Source organism: Euphorbia lathyris, chromosome 5 (genome assembly GCF_963576675.1).
Source record: "Euphorbia lathyris chromosome 5, ddEupLath1.1, whole genome shotgun sequence".
Taxonomy (NCBI): Eukaryota; Viridiplantae; Streptophyta; class Magnoliopsida; order Malpighiales; family Euphorbiaceae; genus Euphorbia; species Euphorbia lathyris.
In genome coordinates this window covers 82274394-82294769 of record NC_088914.1, presented here as the reverse complement: position 1 = coordinate 82294769, position 20376 = coordinate 82274394, and the positions used below count along the sequence as shown (strand labels likewise).

At 39.3% G+C, this 20376-nt stretch overlaps 4 protein-coding genes and 1 long non-coding RNA gene across 5 annotated transcripts; all 5 read left to right on the top strand.

Annotated features, from left to right (window-relative positions):
- The first annotated feature begins 935 nt into the window (after positions 1 to 935).
- LOC136230733 (uncharacterized) lies at positions 936 to 7449 on the top strand. The gene is made up of 2 exons (XM_066019899.1): positions 936 to 1369; positions 7168 to 7449. Exons 1-2 carry the CDS (start codon positions 991 to 993, stop codon positions 7224 to 7226), a joined length of 438 nt encoding a protein of 145 aa, XP_065875971.1. The 5' UTR covers positions 936 to 990; the 3' UTR covers positions 7227 to 7449.
- Positions 1435 to 4752, top strand: LOC136229038 (uncharacterized). The gene is made up of 4 exons (XM_066017575.1): positions 1435 to 1710; positions 1768 to 2030; positions 2256 to 3168; positions 3925 to 4752. The coding sequence occupies exons 1-4, from the start codon at positions 1435 to 1437 to the stop codon at positions 4750 to 4752; spliced, it is 2280 nt and encodes a 759-aa protein (XP_065873647.1).
- Positions 5012 to 7077, top strand: LOC136230734 (uncharacterized). Its single transcript, XR_010689515.1, has 3 exons — positions 5012 to 5371; positions 5930 to 5988; positions 6719 to 7077. It is a non-coding gene; the product is annotated as an uncharacterized lncRNA (long non-coding RNA).
- Positions 7450 to 7702: 253 nt separating the features above from the next.
- Positions 7703 to 14093, top strand: LOC136229900 (uncharacterized). Its single transcript, XM_066018766.1, has 3 exons — positions 7703 to 8516; positions 13078 to 13136; positions 13867 to 14093. Exons 1-2 carry the CDS (start codon positions 7703 to 7705, stop codon positions 13119 to 13121), a joined length of 858 nt encoding a protein of 285 aa, XP_065874838.1. The 3' UTR covers positions 13122 to 13136; positions 13867 to 14093.
- LOC136229037 (uncharacterized) lies at positions 8582 to 12735 on the top strand. Its single transcript, XM_066017574.1, has 5 exons — positions 8582 to 8857; positions 8915 to 9177; positions 9403 to 10315; positions 11072 to 11891; positions 12671 to 12735. Exons 1-5 carry the CDS (start codon positions 8582 to 8584, stop codon positions 12733 to 12735), a joined length of 2337 nt encoding a protein of 778 aa, XP_065873646.1.
- Positions 14094 to 20376: the final 6283 nt, after the last annotated feature.

The following is a 20376-nucleotide window of genomic DNA, read 5'->3' as shown; positions in this document are numbered from 1 at the left end:
TTGTTGTTTCCACATTTCAGAATCATGTCATTCAATGGGAATGATAGTGTTGGCCAAGCATCTAGTGAAGGGTCTGTAGGTCAGAGTGCACCTGCTGGTTCGGGTGGAAATTCACTAGGGGCACATGGTATGCCTGCGGGTATGCAACAATTTGTTGAAGCCATTGGCACGATGGCGGCTCAGATACAAACACGATTTCAGAATGTGCAAGCACCTCCCCCACATGCTCCAACTTTTGATAGAAACCTAGAGGGGATCAGAAGGCTTGGAGCTGAGACCTTCAAAGGGACATTAGACCCCGAGCAAGCAGATCTTTGGCTTGAAAAGGTTGAGGATGTACTAGGTTCAATTGAATGTCCTCTTGAGAATAAAGTGAGATATACTGTAACTCTTCTAGCGGGTGATGCACTTGTCTGGTGGAAATCAGTGAAGAGGGCTAGAGGCGATCAAGTGATCACTTGGGATGACTTCAAGAGGGAATTCAATGACAACTATTGTTCTTAGACATACTGTGATGAGAAACAAATGGAGTTTTTAACTCTAAAACAGAATGAGATGACGGTAGCAGAGTATGAGAGTCGTTTTGCTGCATTGGCCAAATATGCGCCATTTGTTGTGTCTGAAGATGACCGTTGTAATAGATTTGAGAAGGGTCTAATCCCTGATATCATAGTAGGGGTGGCCAATTGCGCTAGGAATTACCGTGTTCTCTTTCAGACAGCTATTAGAGTTGAGAAGGCTCTTAATAAGAAGAAGCAAGTTTTGGCAGCTAAGAGGGCTAGATCTGAGGGTCAAGGGGAGCAGATCCGATCAAACAAAAAGGGTAGTTCACAGTCCTTTTCTAGTGGAAGGAGTAATTTTTCTCAGACTAGTAGTAGCTATAGAGGAGGAGGTAGATTTGGGGGTAGCAGATCTATGAGCGCTGGTCGGGGTTTAGGTGGACAGAGCACCTATAGCTCACCATCTGTGGGGAGCAACAGAGGATTTGGTATGGGATCAGGGAGTTCTTTTAGTGGAAGTGCAAGGTCAGATTCCACTCCTGCTTGTGATACTTGTGGAAGACATCATAGGGGAGAGTGTTGGGGAACTCGGAAGATTACATGCTTTGGATGCGGTGAGTTGGGCCATTATAAAAATGAGTGTCCACATGCCACGGGGGCTGGTAGATTGGCTTTATCTCAGGTTGTAGGAAGAGGCAACACAGTAGACAACACAACCGGAGCTGGTAGAGGTCGAGGTAGAGGTCGTGGATCAAATACTGGTGGTGGACAAAATGCCATAACAGGTGCTCGGACTCAAACACAACCTAATCCGAGAGTTTTTAACATGACCAGAAATGAAGCACCAACTGCATCTGATGTGATATCTGGTACGATTACTATATTTGATACTCCTGCTTTTGTACTAATAGACCCTAGGTCAACCCATTCATACATGACATCTACATTTACTTTAAAAGTGTCTAGGAAGGTAGAGCCTCTAGGTTATGATTTGAGGGTACAAATGCCAACTGGGGATAGTGTAGTAGTGAATAATGTTGTAAAGAATTGTCCTATAAAAGTGAGTCAGAAAGAATTTCCAGTTAATTTAACTATTTTAGATTTTAATGAGTTTGATGTGATCTTGGGCATGGATTGGTTGTCACATTATAGGGCAGTAGTTGATTGCTATACTAAAGAAGTAACATTGCGTATGGATGAGGATAATAGGGTGTTATTTGTGGGAGAAAGGTCAATAGTGCCTTCGTGTTTAGTGTCAGCAATTCAGGCTTTTCGGTGGATTAGAGAGGGGAATGAGGCCTTTTTGGCACACATTATTGATACGAGCGTTGAGGGTATAAAATTAAAAGCTATCCCTATAGTGAGGGAGTTTCCTGAAGTATTCTTAGATGATCTTCCTGGACTACCACCTAATAGGGAGGTAGACTTCACTATTGAGACCATACCAGGAGTCCCTCCAATATCCATTGCACCGTACCGAATGGCACCAGTTGAGCTTCATGAGTTGAAGAAGCAATTGGAGGAGTTATTGCAGAAAGGATTTGTGAGACCTAGCACTTCGCCTTGGGGTGCACCTGTCTTGTTTGTTAAGAAGAAAGATGGAAGCATGAGGTTATGCATTGATTATAGGCAGTTAAACCGGGTAACAATTAAAAACAAGTATCCTTTACCCCGAATTGATGATCTTCTTGATCAGTTGAAGGGAGCACGCTGCTTCTCTAAGATTGACCTAAGATCAGGCTATTGGCAGTTGAGGGTGGCAGATTCTGATATTCCAAAAACTGCTTTTCGCACAAGGTATGGTCACTTTGAATTTCTTGTAATGCCATTTGGACTTACAAATGCACCTGCAGCTTTTATGGCGATGATGAACAAGACCTTCCAGCCATATTTAGACCATTTTGTTGTCGTTTTCATTGATGATATACTAGTTTACTCGCGAACAACAGAAGAACATGAGCAACATTTGAGGATAGTGTTGCAAATTCTGAAAGAACAACAGATGTATGCTAAGCTTAGTAAGTGTGAGTTTTGGATGGACCAAGTGGTATTCTTGGGCCACGTGGTATCTGGTGAAGGTGTTAGGCCTGATCCTTCAAAGGTAAAGGCAGTTATGGAGTGGGAAGCACCCAAAAATGTGACAGAGGTGAGAAGTTTTCTTGGTTTGGCTGGTTACTACAGAAGATTTGTCGAAGGATTTTCGTTAATTGCGGCACCTTTAACTAAATTACTGAAAAAGGGAGCTACATTTCAGTGGAATGAGAAGTGTCAAGAGAGTTTTGATGAACTGAAAAAGCGATTGACATCAAATCCAGTTCTTGTGTTACCATCTGAGGGTGGGGGATTTGTTGTGTACACAGATGCTTCAGGTCAAGGGTTGGGATGTGTTCTAATGCAAAATGGGAAGGTGATAGCTTATGCTTCTAGGCAATTGAGGCCTCATGAGAAGAATTACCCTACACATGATTTGGAGTTAGCAGCAATAGTTCATGCCTTAAAGATATGGAGACACTATTTGTATGGGGAGACGTTTCGGATTCTCACCGATCATAAGAGTTTGAAATATATTCTCACTCAGAGGGAGCTGAATTTGAGACAGAGAAGATGGATTGAACTGTTAAAAGACTATGACTGCACGATAGATTATCACCCAGGAAAGGCTAATGTGGTTGCAGATGCCTTGAGTAGAAGGAATTTTGGCATGTTGTCTAACATGAATCCTTTAGTGGAGATGCGATCCATGGATGTACAGTTGAGAGTTGATGAGGTGACCGGACTTATGGCTACCTTACAGCTGAAACCAGACTTGAGGGAGAGAATTAGATTGACACAGATGCAAGATCCATTCTTACAGAAAATGTATGGGAGAGTGGAACAAGGCAAGAGACCCGACATTACAATTGAGGAAAATGGGTTAATGGTGATGGGAAATCGAATATGCGTGCCAGATGTGGATAATTTGAGACTTGAGATTATGAAGGAAGGACACAATGCCCCTTATACCATGCATCCTGGTACGACTAAGATGTATAGGAATTTAAGATCCTATTATTGGTGGCCTACTTTAGAGAAAGATGTAGCTGAATTTGTTTCCAAGTGTTTGACTTGTCAACAGGTCAAGATAGAACATTAGGCTCCTGCTGGGAAGTTAAAGCCTTTAACTATTCTAGAATGGAAGTGGGAGCGGATTACTATGGACTTTGTAGTTGGGTTACCAAGGACTATAAGGAAGCATGACAGTATCTGGATAATTGTGGATCGATTGACAAAGTCTGCTCACTTCTTGCCGATGCGGAAGACTGGTCCAATGGAAAAATTGGCCAAGATGTATGTTGCTGAGATAGTGAGACTACATGGCATACCTGTCTCTATTGTGTCAGACAGAGATCCCCGATTCACCTCTAGATTTTGAGGTAGTTTGCAGTTAGCTATGGGAACAAAGCTAAATTTCAGTACTGCTTTTCATCCTCAAACGGATGGACAGTCAGAAAGGACCATTCAAACTTTGGAGGACATGATGCGAGCTTGTGTACTTAACTTTCAGGGCGATTGGGACATGTACTTGCCGTTGATTGAATTTGCGTATAACAATAGCTTCCACAGTAGTATTGGTATGGCACCCTATGAAGCACTTTATGGGAGACCTTGTAGAAGTCCAGTTTGTTGGGATGTTGAGGGTATGAGACAATTAGAAGGACCCGAGTTAGTTCAGGAAACAGTAGAAAAGATAGATGTGGTGAAAAAGTGCCTTAAAGCAGCTCAGGAACGTCAAAAAATTTATGCAGATCAACACAGAAGAGAAATGGAGTATGGAGTTGGGGATAAAGTATTTCTGAAAGTATCTCCATGGAAGGGGATACTCCGTTTTGGTAGACGTGGAAAGTTGAGTCCAAGGTTCATTGGACCTTATAAAATTACGGAACGAATTGGACCTTTGGCATATAGGTTAGATCTTCCAAGTGAACTATCTCAGATTCACAATGTGTTCCACGTATCTGTATTAAGGAGATATAAGTCAGATCCGAGTCATGTGATTCCCGAACCAGAGATCGAGATTGTAAATACGAATTTAACAGTCAAAGAAAAGCCAGTAGAGATATTAGAAAGACAAGTTCGGAAGTTGAGGAGGCGAGAAATGCCTATGGTACGAGTAAGGTGGAGTCACAACAAGTCGCTTAGAGAAGCAACTTGGGAACTCGAAGAAAACATGATGAAACAATATCTGTATCTATTTGAACGTACAGGTATGTAAATTTCGGGGTCGAAATTCTTTTAAGGAGGGTAGAACTGTAACATCCTAAGTTTTTATCTACCATAAATAATAAATAAAAATTAAAAAAAAATTAAAAAAAAATTAAGTAAATTGAATTAAATGGCATGGACCCATTTAATCCAATTTCCAAACACAAAATAAGCAAATTAAAAAAAAAATTGGTGTGGACCCATTTATCTTATTATTGTTATTATTATTATTTTTTATTTTTGGATTTTACGGGAAAGGAGGAGAGAGTTGGGAAGGAAAAGAAAAACTGCAGTTCATCTTCTTAAAGTTTTCCCTCTTTTTCTTTTATCCTATCTTTCTTCATAATTTGATTTTTCAGCCACCTCTTAAAACAAAAATCATACCACTAGATTCCTTATGTCGTAAGGAAGATTTTGAGATCAATATTACTATTTTTCTGATCGAAAAGTGGGGTGACCGGAGCGGGTATATATCACCGGAAAAGTATTAGATCCCGACTTTTTAATCGGTTCTAGTAGTGAAAGAAGAGTATTTTTAAACTCCCATAAACGCTTGCTATCTCGTGGCAGTTCCGGTTCGTGTTTCTGATAATTCCGACGACCGACCACCGTGCTCCGGTTAAACTCCGGTGAGTGTTTTCGAATAGGTTTTACCTTCTTTTTCTCCCGGTTCCTAGACTGTTATGAAAATTAAATTTTTAGAGGTGAAATTTCAGATCTAAATCGAAATATGATAGAACCTAAGTGATGCTACAATTTAGTTGTTATGTTAGATATCAGGTATTGAAGTTTTGGGTAACATCCTAGAAAAATGGAAAGTTGAAACCTTGGGAACAAATCAGTAATTAGATTTCTTTAGGAATGACATGTTAGGAATATTAATATGATAGATATTAATTTAGTGGATGGCTACTATGGAGTCTATGAATTTAATTTAATTGAGTTCACACCATAAATGTTTATTTACCACAAAACAAATAAAGACCCTTTACACTTTTGTTTTATTTGGCAGAAATAGGAAAAAAATAAGTAGAAGGTTTAGAATAATTGGAAGCTTTAAACCTTCCATTCACAGCATGAAATATGGGATAAGGACTTATTGTTTTCTCAAATTTGACATGCATCTATATCATATCATTGTATAAACATATTTTGTTTATTTATTTATAGAACTTCTATATTTATAGGGGAGCAAGTGACGGGTCAATACGAACTCGAACAATTTAATTAGCTCTTTGGACGAAAGGTAAACGTGATGGCATGTGCTGAATTTTATGTTTATTTTCCAAATGTTCACAATGAGTGTGTTGGTATTATTAGCTTTAATTGAAATACTTGTATACTATGTTGGATTCAAGTTTGACTTTAAAAGTGACTTGCTGAGAGAGTGCAAAGGGAATTAAGCAGATGGTTCCTTTTTATAAATTAGGAGTACTTTGGTTTGTGGTGTCTGTGTTTTGGTGGACGGTGGGAAAACGATAATCCGTTAGCATAGAATGTAAATTGCTGGCTTGAGCGAATGTGTACAATGGTCTCAAGGTTATTAATACTGTGATCACGGGCACCCGTCTTGAAAGAGAAGACGATAGGGTGGTATTTAATTAAGGGACGAGCTTGGTACTGTGTCTTGCAAGAGTAGACGATAACAGTACCGTTATGAAACTATTACAATATATATCTTTTGTTGCGTGTCTTGAAAGAGTAGACGATAGCGCATACCTATTTTGATGAATTGCTTAACCATGAGACCATTGGACATATTTATCTTAAGTTTAGTTGGGCCCTTAAAAAGAACGTAATAAGCTTTAGAGTTATCATCGGTAGTAAAGTGTGTCATGTTTGAGTTATTGTAGTTATATATATCAGTGATTGATTGATTAAATTAGATTTATTGAGTAGGAAAATACAATTATATATATACATACATGTAATTATGTTTATTGAGTAGGCAACTCACCCTTTGCCACATTTTTCAGGCTAGGTTCAGAAGTTCTCCTACTTGTTAGATTTCCAATTTTATCCTGCATTCAGGTCGGCCAGCACAACATATCATTCCCATTCGCGTTTTCATTGTCACATTTAGGATTTTATTTTACTATTGATTGGACTAATTGGTTAGACCGAATTTAATGTTATTTGATTAAATAGTGTTGGCTTGGTTCATTGCTTATGGTTGTTGAAAGACAAAAATAAATGAGGAGACTTTATTAGTTACTTGGATGTCTATGATTAATAATGATAAACACTTGAGTTTTTGTATATTTTTAATGTGACCGGGATGGGGGTTACATCTAATGGTATCAGAGCGCCGGTTTTACGATTCCTAGGGAGTATTGGAGGTATTGTGATATGCCTAGGATCTAGAACATAGCATACACATGCATACTTTAACATGATAATTGATATTGTTGTTTCCACATTTCAGAATCATGTCATTCAATGGGAATGATAGTGTTGGCCAAGCATCTAGTGAAGGGTCTGTAGGTCAGAGTGCACCTGCTGGTTCGGGTGGAAATTCACTAGGGGCACATGGTATGCCTGCGGGTATGCAACAATTTGTTGAAGCCATTGGCACGATGGCGGCTCAGATACAAACACGATTTCAGAATGTGCAAGCACCTCCCCCACATGCTCCAACTTTTGATAGAAACCTAGAGGGGATCAGAAGGCTTGGAGCTGAGACCTTCAAAGGGACATTAGACCCCGAGCAAGCAGATCTTTGGCTTGAAAAGGTTGAGGATGTACTAGGTTCAATTGAATGTCCTCTTGAGAATAAAGTGAGATATACTGTAACTCTTCTAGAGGGTGATGCACTTGTCTGGTGGAAATCAGTGAAGAGGGCTAGAGGCGATCAAGTGATCACTTGGGATGACTTCAAGAGGGAATTCAATGACAACTATTGTTCTTAAACATACTGTGATGAGAAACAAATGGAGTTTTTAACTCTAAAATAGAATGAGATGACGGTAGCAGAGTATGAGAGTCGTTTTGCTGCATTGGCCAAATATGCGCCATTTGTTGTGTCTGAAGATGACCGTTGTAATAGATTTGAGAAGGGTCTAATCCCTGATATCATAGTAGGGGTGGCCAATTGCGCTAGGAATTACCGTGTTCTCTTTCAGACAGCTATTAGAGTTGAGAAGGCTCTTAATAAGAAGAAGCAAGTTTTGGCAGCTAAGAGGGCTAGATCTGAGGGTCAAGGGGAGCAGATCCGATCAAACAAAAAGGGTAGTTCACAGTCCTTTTCTAGTGGAAGGAGTAATTTTTCTCAGACTAGTAGTAGCTATAGAGGAGGAGGTAGATTTGGGGGTAGCAGATCTATGAGTGCTGGTCGGGGTTTAGGTGGACAGAGCACCTATAGCTCACCATCTGTGGGGAGCAACAGAGGATTTGGTATGGGATCATGGAGTTCTTTTAGTGGAAGTGCAAGGTCAGATTCCACTCCTGCTTGTGATACTTGTGGAAGACATCATAGGGGAGAGTGTTGGGGAACTCGGAAGATTACATGCTTTGGATGCGGTGAGTTGGGCCATTATAAAAATGAGTGTCCACATGCCACGGGGGCTGGTAGATTGGCTTTATGTCAGGTTGTAGGAAGAGGCAACACAGTAGACAACACAACTGGAGCTGGTAGAGGTCGAGGTAGAGGTCGTGGATCAAATACTGGTGGTGGACAAAATGCCATAACAGGTGCTCGGACTCAAACACAACCTAATCCGAGAGTTTTTAACATGACCAGAAATGAAGCACCAACTGCATCTGATGTGATATCTGGTACGATTACTATATTTGATACTCCTGCTTTTGTACTAATAGACCCTGGGTCAACCCATTCATACATGACATCTACATTTACTTTAAAAGTGTCTAGGAAGGTAGAGCCTCTAGGTTATGATTTGAGGGTACAAATGCCAACTGGGGATAGTGTAGTAGTGAATAATGTTGTAAAGAATTGTCCTATAAAAGTGAGTCAGAAAGAATTTCCAATTAATTTAACTATTTTAGATTTTAATGAGTTTGATGTGATCTTGGGCATGGATTGGTTGTCACATTATAGGGCAGTAGTTGATTGCTATACTAAAGAAGTAACATTGGGTATGGATGAGGATAATAGGGTGTTATTTGTGGGAGAAAGGTCAATAGTGCCTTCGTGTTTAGTGTCAGCAATTCAGGTTTTTCGGTGGATTAGAGAGGGGAATGAGGCCTTTTTGGCACACATTATTGATACGAGCGTTGAGGGTATAAAATTAAAAGCTATCCCTATAGTGAGGGAGTTTCCTGAAGTATTCTTAGATGATCTTCCTGGACTACCACCTAATAGGGAGGTAGACTTCACTATTGAGACCATACCAGGAGTCCCTCCAATATCCATTGCATCGTACCGAATGGCACCAGTTGAGCTTCATGAGTTGAAGAAGCAATTGGAGGAGTTATTGCAGAAAGGATTTGTGAGACCTAGCACTTCGCCTTGGGGTGCACCTGTCTTGTTTGTTAAGAAGAGAGATGGAAGCATGAGGTTATGCATTGATTATAGGCAGTTAAACCGGGTAACAATTAAAAACAAGTATCCTTTACCCCGAATTGATGATCTTCTTGATCAGTTGAAGGGAGCACGCTGCTTCTCTAAGATTGACCTAAGATCAGGCTATTGGCAGTTGAGGGTGGCAGATTCTGATATTCCAAAAACTGCTTTTCGCACAAGGTATGGTCACTTTGAATTTCTTGTAATGCCATTTGGACTTACAAATGCACCTGCAGCTTTTATGGCGATGATGAACAAGACCTTCCAGCCATATTTAGACCATTTTGTTGTCGTTTTCATTGATGATATACTAGTTTACTCGCGAACAACAGAAGAACATGAGCAACATTTGAGGATAGTGTTGCAAATTCTGAAAGAACAACAGATGTATGCTAAGCTTAGTAAGTGTGAGTTTTGGATGGACCAAGTGGTATTCTTGGGCCACGTGGTATCTGGTGAAGGTGTTAGGCCTGATCCTTCAAAGGTAAAGGCAGTTATGGAGTGGGAAGCACCCAAAAATGTGACAGAGGTGAGAAGTTTTCTTGGTTTGGCTGGTTACTACAGAAGATTTGTCGAAGGATTTTCGTTAATTGCGGCACCTTTAACTAAATTACTGAAAAAGGGAGCTACATTTCAGTGGAATGAGAAGTGTCAAGAGAGTTTTGATGAACTGAAAAAGCGATTGGCATCAAATCCAGTTCTTGTGTTACCATCTGAGGGTGGGGGATTTGTTGTGTACACAGATGCTTCAGGTCAAGGGTTGGGATGTGTTCTAATGCAAAATGGGAAGGTGATAGCTTATGCTTCTAGGCAATTGAGGCCTCATGAGAAGAATTACCCTACACATGATTTGGAGTTAGCAGCAATAGTTCATGCCTTAAAGATATGGAGACACTATTTGTATGGGGAGACGTTTCAGATTCTCACCGATCATAAGAGTTTGAAATATATTCTCACTCAGAGGGAGCTGAATTTGAGACAGAGAAGATGGATTGAACTGTTAAAAGACTATGACTGCACGATAGATTATCACCCAGGAAAGGCTAATGTGGTTGCAGATGCCTTGAGTAGAAGGAATTTTGGCATGTTGTCTAACATGAATCCTTTAGTGGAGATGCGATCCATGGATGTACAGTTGAGAGTTGATGAGGTGACCGGACTTATGGCTACCTTACAGCTGAAACCAGACTTGAGGGAGAGAATTAGATTGACACAGATGCAAGATCCATTCTTACAGAAAATGTATGGGAGAGTGGAACAAGGCAAGAGACCCGACATTACAATTGAGGAAAATGGGTTAATGGTGATGGGAAATCGAATATGCGTGCCAGATGTGGATAATTTGAGACTTGAGATTATGAAGGAAGGACACAATGCCCCTTATACCATGCATCCTGGTACGACTAAGATGTATAGGAATTTAAGATCCTATTATTGGTGGCCTACTTTAAAGAAAGATGTAGCTGAATTTGTTTCCAAGTGTTTGACTTGTCAACAGGTCAAGATAGAACATCAGGCTCCTGTTGGGAAGTTAAAGCCTTTAACTATTCTAGAATGGAAGTGGGAGCGGATTACTATGGACTTTGTAGTTGGGTTACCAAGGACTATAAGGAAGCATGACAGTATCTGGATAATTGTGGATCGATTGACAAAGTCTGCTCACTTCTTGCCGATGCGGAAGACTGGTCCAATGGAAAAATTGGCCAAGATGTATGTTGCTGAGATAGTGAGACTACATGGCATACCTGTCTCTATTGTGTCAGACAGAGATCCCCGATTCACCTCTAGATTTTGAGGTAGTTTGCAGTTAGCTATGGGAACAAAGCTAAATTTCAGTACTGCTTTTCATCCTCAAACGGATGGACAGTCAGAAAGGACCATTCAAACTTTGGAGGACATGATGCGAGCTTGTGTACTTAACTTTCAGGGCGATTGGGACATGTACTTGCCGTTGATTGAATTTGCGTATAACAATAGCTTCCACAGTAGTATTGGTATGGCACCCTATGAAGCACTTTATGGGAGACCTTGTAGAAGTCCAGTTTGTTGGGATGTTGAGGGTATGAGACAATTAGAAGGACCCGAGTTAGTTCAGGAAACAGTAGAAAAGATAGATGTGGTGAAAAAGTGCCTTAAAGCAGCTCAAGAACGTCAAAAAATTTATGCAGATCAACACAGAAGAGAAATGGAGTATGGAGTTGGGGATAAAGTATTTCTGAAAGTATCGCCATGGAAGGGGATACTCCGTTTTGGTAGACGTGGAAAGTTGAGTCCAAGGTTCATTGGACCTTATAAAATTACGGAACAAATTGGACCTTTGGCATATAGGTTAGATCTTCCAAGTGAACTATCTCAGATTCACAATGTGTTCCACGTATCTGTATTAAGGAGATATAAGTCAGACCCGAGTCATGTGATTCCCGAACCAGAGATCGAGATTGTAAATACGAATTTAACAGTCAAAGAAAAGCCAGTAGAGATATTAGAAAGACAAGTTCGGAAGTTGAGGAGGCGAGAAATGCCTATGGTACGAGTAAGGTGGAGTCACAACAAGTCGCTTAGAAAAGCAACTTGGGAACTCGAAGAAAACATGATGAAACAATATCCGTATCTATTTGAACGTACAGGTATGTAAATTTCGGGGTCGAAATTCTTTTAAGGAGGGTAGAACTGTAACATCCTAAGTTTTTATCTACCATAAATAATAAATAAAAATTAAAAAAAAATTAAAAAAAAAATTAAGTAAATTGAATTAAATGGCATGGACCCATTTAATCCAATTTCCAAACACAAAATAAGCAAATTAAAAAAAAAATTGGTGTGGACCCATTTATCTTATTATTGTTATTATTATTATTTTTTATTTTTGGATTTTACGGGAAAGGAGGAGAGAGTTGGGAAGGAAAAGAAAAACTGCAGTTCATCTTCTTAAAGTTTTCCCTATTTTTCTTTTATCCTATCTTTCTTCATAATTTGATTTTTCAGCCACCACTTAAAACGAAAATCATACCACTAGATTCCTTATTTCGTAAGGAAGATTTTGAGATCAATATTACTATTTTTCTGATCGAAAAGTGGGGTGACCGGAGCGGGTATATATCACCGGAAAAGTATTAGATCCCGACTTTTTAATCGGTTCTAGTAGTGAAAGAAGAGTATTTTTAAACTCCCATAAACGCTTGCTATCTCGTGGCAGTTCCGGTTCGTGTTTCTGATAATTCCGACGACCGACCACCGTGCTCCGGTTAAACTCCGGTGAGTGTTTTCGAATAGGTTTTACCTTCTTTTTCTCCCGGTTCCTAGACTGTTATGAAAATTAAATTTTTAGAGGTGAAATTTCAGATCTAAATCGAAATATGATAGAACCTAAGTGATGCTACAATTTAGTTGTTATGTTAGATATCAGGTATTGAAGTTTTGGGTAACATCCTAGAAAAATGGAAAGTTGAAACCTTGGGAACAAATCAGTAATTAGATTTCTTTAGGAATGACATGTTAGGAATATTAATATGATAGATATTAATTTAGTGGATGGCTACTATGGAGTCTATGAATTTAATTTAATTGAGTTCACACCATAAATGTTTATTTACCACAAAACAAATAAAGACCCTTTACACTTTTGTTTTATTTGGCAGAAATAGGAAAAAAATAAGTAGAAGGTTTAGAATAATTGGAAGCTTTAAACCTTCCATTCACAGCATGAAATATGGGATAAGGACTTATTGTTTTCTCAAATTTGACATGCATCTATATCATATCATTGTATAAACATATTTTGTTTATTTATTTATAGAACTTCTATATTTATAGGGGAGCAAGTGACGGGTCAATACGAACCCGAACAATTTAATTAGCTCTTTGGACGAAAGGTAAACGTGATGGCATGTGCTGAATTTTATGTTTATTTTCCAAATGTTCACAATGAGTGTGTTGGTATTATTAGCTTTAATTGAAATACTTGTATACTATGTTGGATTCAAGTTTGACTTTAAAAGTGACTTGCTGAGAGAGTGCAAAGGGAATTAAGCAGATGGTTCCTTTTTATAAATTAGGAGTACTTTGGTTTGTGGTGTCTGTGTTTTGGTGGACGGTGGGAAAACGATAATCCGTTAGCATAGAATGTAAATTGCTGGCTTGAGCGAATGTGTACAATGGTCTCAAGGTTATTAATACTGTGATCACGGGCACCCGTCTTGAAAGAGAAGACGATAGGGTGGTATTTAATTAAGGGACGAGCTTGGTGCTGTGTCTTGCAAGAGTAGACGATAACAGTACCGTTATGAAAATATTACAATATATATCTTTTGTTGCGTGTCTTGAAAGAGTAGACGATAGCGCATACCTATTTTGATGAATTGCTTAACCATGAGACCATTGGACATATTTATCTTAAGTTTAGTTGGGCCCTTAAAAAGAACGTAATAAGCTTTAGAGTTATCATCGGTAGTAAAGTGTGTCATGTTTGAGTTATTGTAGTTATATATATCAGTGATTGATTGATTAAATTAGATTTATTGAGTAGGAAAATACAATTATATATATACATACATGTAATTATGTTTATTGAGTAGGCAACTCACCATTTGCCACATTTTTCAGGCTAGGTTCAGAAGTTCTCCTACTTGTTAGATTTCCAATTCTATCCTGCATTCAGGTCGGCCAGCACAACATATCATTCCCATTCGCGTTTTCATTGTCACATTTAGGATTTTATTTTACTATTGATTGGACTAATTGGTTAGACCGAATTTAATGTTATTTGATTAAATAGTGTTGGCTTGGTTCATTGCTTATGGTTGTTGAAAGACAAAAATAAATGAGGAGACTTTATTAGTTACTTGGATGTCTATGATTAATAATGATAAACACTTGAGTTTTTGTATATTTTTAATGTGACCGGGATGGGGGTTACAATTATGGTGTAAAAACAAAAACAATAGAAGTCAAATGCGACAACAAGAGTGCCATTGACTTATCAAAAAATCCAATCCAACACAGCAGAATGAAGCATGTCAGCATAAGGCATCACTTCATCAGAGATCATGTACTCAAGGGTGAGATCAAGCTGACCTATGTTCCAACAAATGAACAGCTTGCAGATATCTTTACGAAGCCTCTGGCTTGTGAGCAATTTAACATTCTAAAGGAAGTCATCGGTATGTCTAATCCTCTTCAATAAAATTCTATGCTTAAAGTGAATGTTGAGTGATTATTACATGCCGAGTGATTAGTATTTGATATACATGCTGAGTTAAAACGTTGATATAAAATCACCTCATGCTGAGTAGACATATATGCTGAGTGATAATTATGTGCTGAGTCACTAAGCATGTTAAACAATTCTTCTACGTAAAACTGACTACTCAGAATATCAAACGTTTAATATTCTAGACACTGAGTAAATTCACTTGCACAATTAATGCTAGCACGCGTATTAAATAGCCACCTAGGATGACATAAGCACAATAATTAGAAAACACATGCGCCGAATGTGTCATAAATGCCAGAATATTATCGATTGATTATCTCGAGGTCAAACCGCCACTTCAACGTATGAGATCACCTCGACACTCCTATAAATAGTGGACGAATTCCCACTCATCTCCCTTTACATTCGAAATTTTTGGCATACAATCTCTCTCTCTCTCTCTTGAATCCTAAAACCTCTCTAGAATCCCTAAGAAAACCATGTCTGACTCTCAAAACATCTTCGGTGCCGATTATGACCAAAATCGCTCCGATGAAAACCCTCTGTCTCCTGCTCAGCAGGATTATGAAGAAACTTCAACTGAGTCTCAAGGAGGTGGTCAGCATGACCAATCTAAGTTCAGCACCTCAGCCAAAAACCCTCAAGCTGACCAAGCAACTCCATCTAAGAAACAGAAAAAGAAGAAGGACAAGAAATCACTAGAAAGAAGCTATTCTCTGGTTTACAATAGTGTCAAGGGATACAAGATCGACCATTCCCGCTGGTTTTCTAAGGGTTTTATAGAAGCTGAACAACCCTTCTGCGAATGGATTTCGAAAAATGGCTGGACCGAGCTATTCTCTCTTCGCGAAGCCACCTATCCAGAATTGGTAAGGGAATTCTATGCCAATCTAAGAGCCGCTGATGATGACAGGGACTACATGGTTACCAAGGTCAAGGGGAAAGAAATCTTTGTCAATCCTCCGTATCTCGCTGAACTGCTCAAACTGACCAATGAAGGAACCAAACTCAGAACTACGAACGACCACGCCAAAATTGAATATCCTGTTGAGTTTTGCAAACCCAAGTCCCACAAAGGAGAAATTGCTAGCACTTGTATGGGTCGGGATCAGAAAATGGCCCACTACATCCTGACCAACTTCATATTCCCTAAGGTCAACTCCACCTCATCAGCTTCCAACTTCGAGCAGTGCTTTATCTGGCACATGCTGACGTACCAGCCACTCAATATGCCCGTTTTTCTTATCGATGCATTTCAACGTAGTACCGGCACACTCAGGCTAGGATCCCTTATCACCAAAATCCTCAAAGACTACAAAGTAAGCTTGGTAGAGGAAATTGAAGTTTGGGGTATGGAAATTACTGTTGGCATACTATTCGGTTTGGCCTACGACCAACCCATCAAGACCAAGAAAGGGAAGGAGGATGAAACTGAGGAAGCACAAGATGTGCAGACAAAGAAGGGGAAGAAAGTGTTGATGAAACCAACTGACCGCACTCGGCAGGAAAAAAAAGGAAAGCTGACCAGTCAGCAAAGGATGTGAACACAGCTCCGAAAAAGCTACGAATAATATCCAGTGCGAAGAAAGCTGATGCTGAGCAAGGTCAGGAGGCACCTAAGTCAGCAGAAAATCTAAAAAGGCAAGTTGAGCCTGAGGAAGAAAGTGAGGATACTCCTAAGCAGCCTCTAAGAAAGAAGAAGAAGAAATCCTCTGGACTAAACCCAATTGATGCACTTCATGTTGACTGTGTCATCTCTGAAGACTCACACTTTGTGAGAAGTTAAGAAATTGATATTGAGAAAACTCCTGCTGACCAATAAGAAGAATTGGGTGATCTTGGAGGTCAGTTTTATGATGAAAAAACCGATAATGTTGAGGCAAGTAAGGCAGCTGATGTTGAGCAGGTTGAGAATCCAACTGTGCCAAGTAAGACAGTTGATGCTGCTAATCCTACTCCTTAAACTCAAAAGAACCGCAAAGGAAAACGACTCAAGCGAAAAGCCCAAAAATCTCCAGTCCTTGATATGCTGGATGATTCTCCACTAAGAGATCAAATTTCTGCCCTAAAACAATTCTTCACTGAACCAACTCCAGATCAACCTAAGGAAAATCAAGCCTCTGTTTCTCACGCTGAGGAACAAGCCAATCCCTAAGCTCCTCAAGGTCCAGTTTCTGCCGAGCAAGTGCTCGAAGTCCATGCTACTCAAGATAAAGAGTTAGCTAAGGAAAATCCTGCTCAGGTCAACTCTGAACTACCTCATCTTTCCGCAACTAGTCAGCTTCAGACTGACCCTGAGCAAGTCCATACCTCTGCCAATCCACCTCTTCAACATTCTTTCGTGCAAAATGATAACCAGTCAGTTCCTGCTGGTAATATGAATCAAAATCCACCTGCTGACCAAGCTGGCACATCTAAGTCTGGACAGCACCAAACACCTCCACCATTTGGTACTATTCCAATTCCGGCTGCTGAGCAAAATCCTGATGCAACTTATGCTTACCTGAATGCAACTGAGTCTGGGCGCAGAATCATTGACTCAACTCAATCCCTACTCCAGGATCTTAACTAAGCTCATGCCGATGCTGCTGGGTCTACTCATGTTGAGCCAACAAAGATCTCCTCTGTCACTCAGCTTCTGGCAGAAATCAAAGGTCTCAAAGACTTGCTGAGTGTCATGACAACCTTTCAATCTCACCAACCCAAGCAAGAATCAATAGTGAAGCTGGCTGAACTCCAGCTGATGATGGTGAATCACATGAATTCCCTCCAAGGACAAATCAACAACCTTTCAGCTGTGAACTCGGCATATGCAACTTCTGTTGAGGTTAATCAACACTTCACCCAGCTGAACTCTGAGCTGACCAGAGCTCGTGAATTGATCTCCTCCTCCTCCCAATGTTCCATTGAGCAAATTAGTGAAGCTGTCCGCTTACTCAACTTGAGTAAAGAAGAAACGGACACTGACCAAGTAAAGATGAAGGAGATTCTGCAGTATTCTCAAGCCACATTGAAACATGTTCGACACACCAATGCTCAACGTCAGTTCTACGATTCTAACTTGCTCAGAATGTTTCATCAATCCTATGCCAAGCTGACTGACACTATGACTTGGGTCGGGAAATCTCAAGAATATATTCTCAATATGCTCAGTGCCTCCATTAGAATACCCGCTTCAACTCTGGACGATGGCATGGCTGTTTTCGATGGTCTTCAGGAGAGTATAAGTCAGCTGCAAGCGTACTCCACCAAACTGGCTTGTGCTGTTCAACGCGAGACATTTATTCCCCCTTCATCTGATGCTGGCAAAACGGGGGAGAGAAAAATTCAAGCTGACGGAACTCAGCTGAAAATGGGAGAAGCATCTGGTCAGCAACAAGGAACCGCCAAAGGAAAAGGCAAAGTCAATCCTGCTCACTAAGCTCAAGTCAATAGAAAGAAATAGATTGGCTAGTTTTTAGTACTTGACTTGTAGTTTATCTGGCGTGTTCTATTGTTTTTTTTTGTGCTGACCATCTATCTATTTTAAGCATTTTTTTATTCAAACTGACTTATCTACATACGATGCTTATTTGTTGTGCCGTATGCTGATCTGTCTTAAATGAACAAACAAACAAAATTAAAAAGGGACATAAAAAGTAAAACATACTCAGTACACATTAGCTCTGATATATCCCTCCATTTGCTCTGATACATGATTCAATAAGCTCTGATACATTGCTTCATAAATCTGATACCTAAACTGACCATGTATCAAACTGAGTAAAAATATGTTCCAAATAATCACCTCTTCTGAAAAGCTGACTTAGGCTCATCTAAATTAGATCTTAGAAGGTATAGAATTGAACTAAGTCTGTAAGAGCATATCTTAATTTCTCTCAATTAAATCTTGGAAGGTTTAGAGTTAAATTGAGTCAATAGATGCAACCCTTACGGGGGAGTAACTTCAGAAGAATGAAAGATAATTCAATCATGGGGAATTTCAAAACTGAGTTCCATTAATTAAATATTTTGCCAACATCAAAATGGGGGAGTTTGTTGAAACACCTTTCCACATGATTTTGATTTGACAAAATTATTTAAGTTAATCCATGATTAAGAGGCAATTAAATTTAAGTGCTTTGATTTAATTGTACTAATATGTTTGTTCAATATGAGTATAAATGAAAACAGTTAGACAGGACGAAGTCAGCATGAGAACATAGCATAAGCTGAGTAAAACTGAACTCAGTATAAAAGAAGAGAAGTCTTCTTCATAACCAGAGCTTGCAGACGAAGCTGGCCACAGAAGCTGAGTAAGAGTGACTCAGAAACAAAGAACAAAAGCAACGTCAATAAAGTCAAGCTGAGTGTTCGTCAGGACAACGCGGTTAATCCGTTTGCTAAAAGACAAGATCTGACATCTGTCTGCACCAATAACAGAAGCCTTGGAATCATGCAAGGAAACGGTTTCGAGATGCATGGGTCAACTGTCCGTTTGCTAAAAGACAAACTGGCACTAGAAGACGAACATGCCGGAAGAAGACAAGCCTGACGCCTGCCAATTTCAGACGACAAGATTGGCCTGAAAATCTGAAGCTGACCAGAACAATGTCGCATGAAGAGCCGTTTGAATCCAACGAATACTTCCTGATTCAAATGATTTGAACTTCAGATTTCAACTATAAAAGGACAAGCTCATTCCTGGATCCAAAGCTGATTAGCCGAAAAATACAAGAGAAAAAGAGCATACATACAAAGCACATAAAAACAAGAAAAAGATCTTACACCAAATTTCCATTTCTGTGTAAAAGCTAGATTGATTTTGTAACCATCTAAAGTGTTCTTCATCTAGAAAGAACAAGTTGTATCAATTGTGAAATTGAAAGAGTGGTGCTGAGTACTCGGTGTTAAGTACTCAGCGGTAGAGAAATCTAGGTGTTGGGTTATAGCACTTAGTAGGGTTGAGTAGACGAATAGAGGAATGTACTCTTGCATATTCAACTGCCTTGTAAACGGTTTGTGCTCTACCTTTAAAGAGCTCAGTATTGGATTGAAAAAGCCTGGAAGGATTCTGGGGACTGGACATAGGTAGTGAGGCCGAACCAGGATAAGTCTGCTGAGTAATTTCTAACTCTCTCTCAATATATATATATGTATGTGTTGCTTGATTAAATTGCTCAGGATATAAATTGTATAAGCTGACACTGAGCAACCTTGGTGCTAAGTTGGAAACTGACTTGAAGTGTTAATTCCCAACTCACAAGTAAAACAGTTCTAGTTAGCCTCTGACTAAAGCTGCCTTACGTTTCTCGGCCGTGCTGACCAAAACTGAGCTAAATAACTCAAAGAATTGATTAAGTCAGCATATTTAAGCGAAAAAGTTACATTAGTTCCTAACCTCCCCCCCTTTTGGAACTAATCACACGGGACCAACACTATCAAGTGTCAAACCGTTATATTTCAAGCAATTGTTATTGAAAGAGACCTGACACTATAACATTACTTCCACCATGATATATGAAATTTTGAATAAGAATTACCAATTATATTCCTGCTTGAAGGGCTAGCAAAAGAATATTTGAATAATCATTCTTAGTTCAATGCACTTATGAGTAATCATGGCCATAGGGAAAGTTCCAAAGTGTAATTGCTCCAACAACACCAACAAGCTAAAACATGTGTGAAACTATATGATAAACACTACCATCAAAACTGATAGCTTAGCAACAACCAGCATTGAGAAAGAATAAAATAGACAAATTGATCTTGTATGAGGGAAATGAAACAATATAACATACCAAAAACATAAATTTGCAATTAAAAGAAATAAATTCATCCCATTTATCTTCAAATAATTTGCAATTTCATCAAAAACAATTACATAGGGTTCAATATTTCAGGTAAATTTATAAATAGCA

Excerpts from the sequence above, each read along its gene's own strand:
- LOC136230733 (XM_066019899.1), top strand. The coding sequence starts at position 991 with ATGGGATCAGGGAGTTCTTTTAGTGGAAGTGCAAGGTCAGATTCCACT. Across the intron at positions 1,370-7,167 it reads TGCATCTGATGTGATATCTG|AATCATGTCATTCAATGGGA; the intron begins GTACGATTACTA and ends TCCACATTTCAG.
- LOC136229038 (XM_066017575.1), top strand. The coding sequence starts at position 1,435 with ATGACATCTACATTTACTTTAAAAGTGTCTAGGAAGGTAGAGCCTCTA. Across the intron at positions 1,711-1,767 it reads GTATGGATGAGGATAATAGG|GCTTTTCGGTGGATTAGAGA; the intron begins GTGTTATTTGTG and ends TCAGCAATTCAG. Across the intron at positions 3,169-3,924 it reads ACCCAGGAAAGGCTAATGTG|TTAGCTATGGGAACAAAGCT; the intron begins GTTGCAGATGCC and ends GGTAGTTTGCAG.
- LOC136229900 (XM_066018766.1), top strand. The coding sequence starts at position 7,703 with ATGACGGTAGCAGAGTATGAGAGTCGTTTTGCTGCATTGGCCAAATAT. Across the intron at positions 8,517-13,077 it reads TGCATCTGATGTGATATCTG|GGGAGCAAGTGACGGGTCAA; the intron begins GTACGATTACTA and ends CTATATTTATAG.
- LOC136229037 (XM_066017574.1), top strand. The coding sequence starts at position 8,582 with ATGACATCTACATTTACTTTAAAAGTGTCTAGGAAGGTAGAGCCTCTA. Across the intron at positions 9,178-9,402 it reads AAGCAATTGGAGGAGTTATT|GGTGGCAGATTCTGATATTC; the intron begins GCAGAAAGGATT and ends TTGGCAGTTGAG. Across the intron at positions 10,316-11,071 it reads ACCCAGGAAAGGCTAATGTG|TTAGCTATGGGAACAAAGCT; the intron begins GTTGCAGATGCC and ends GGTAGTTTGCAG.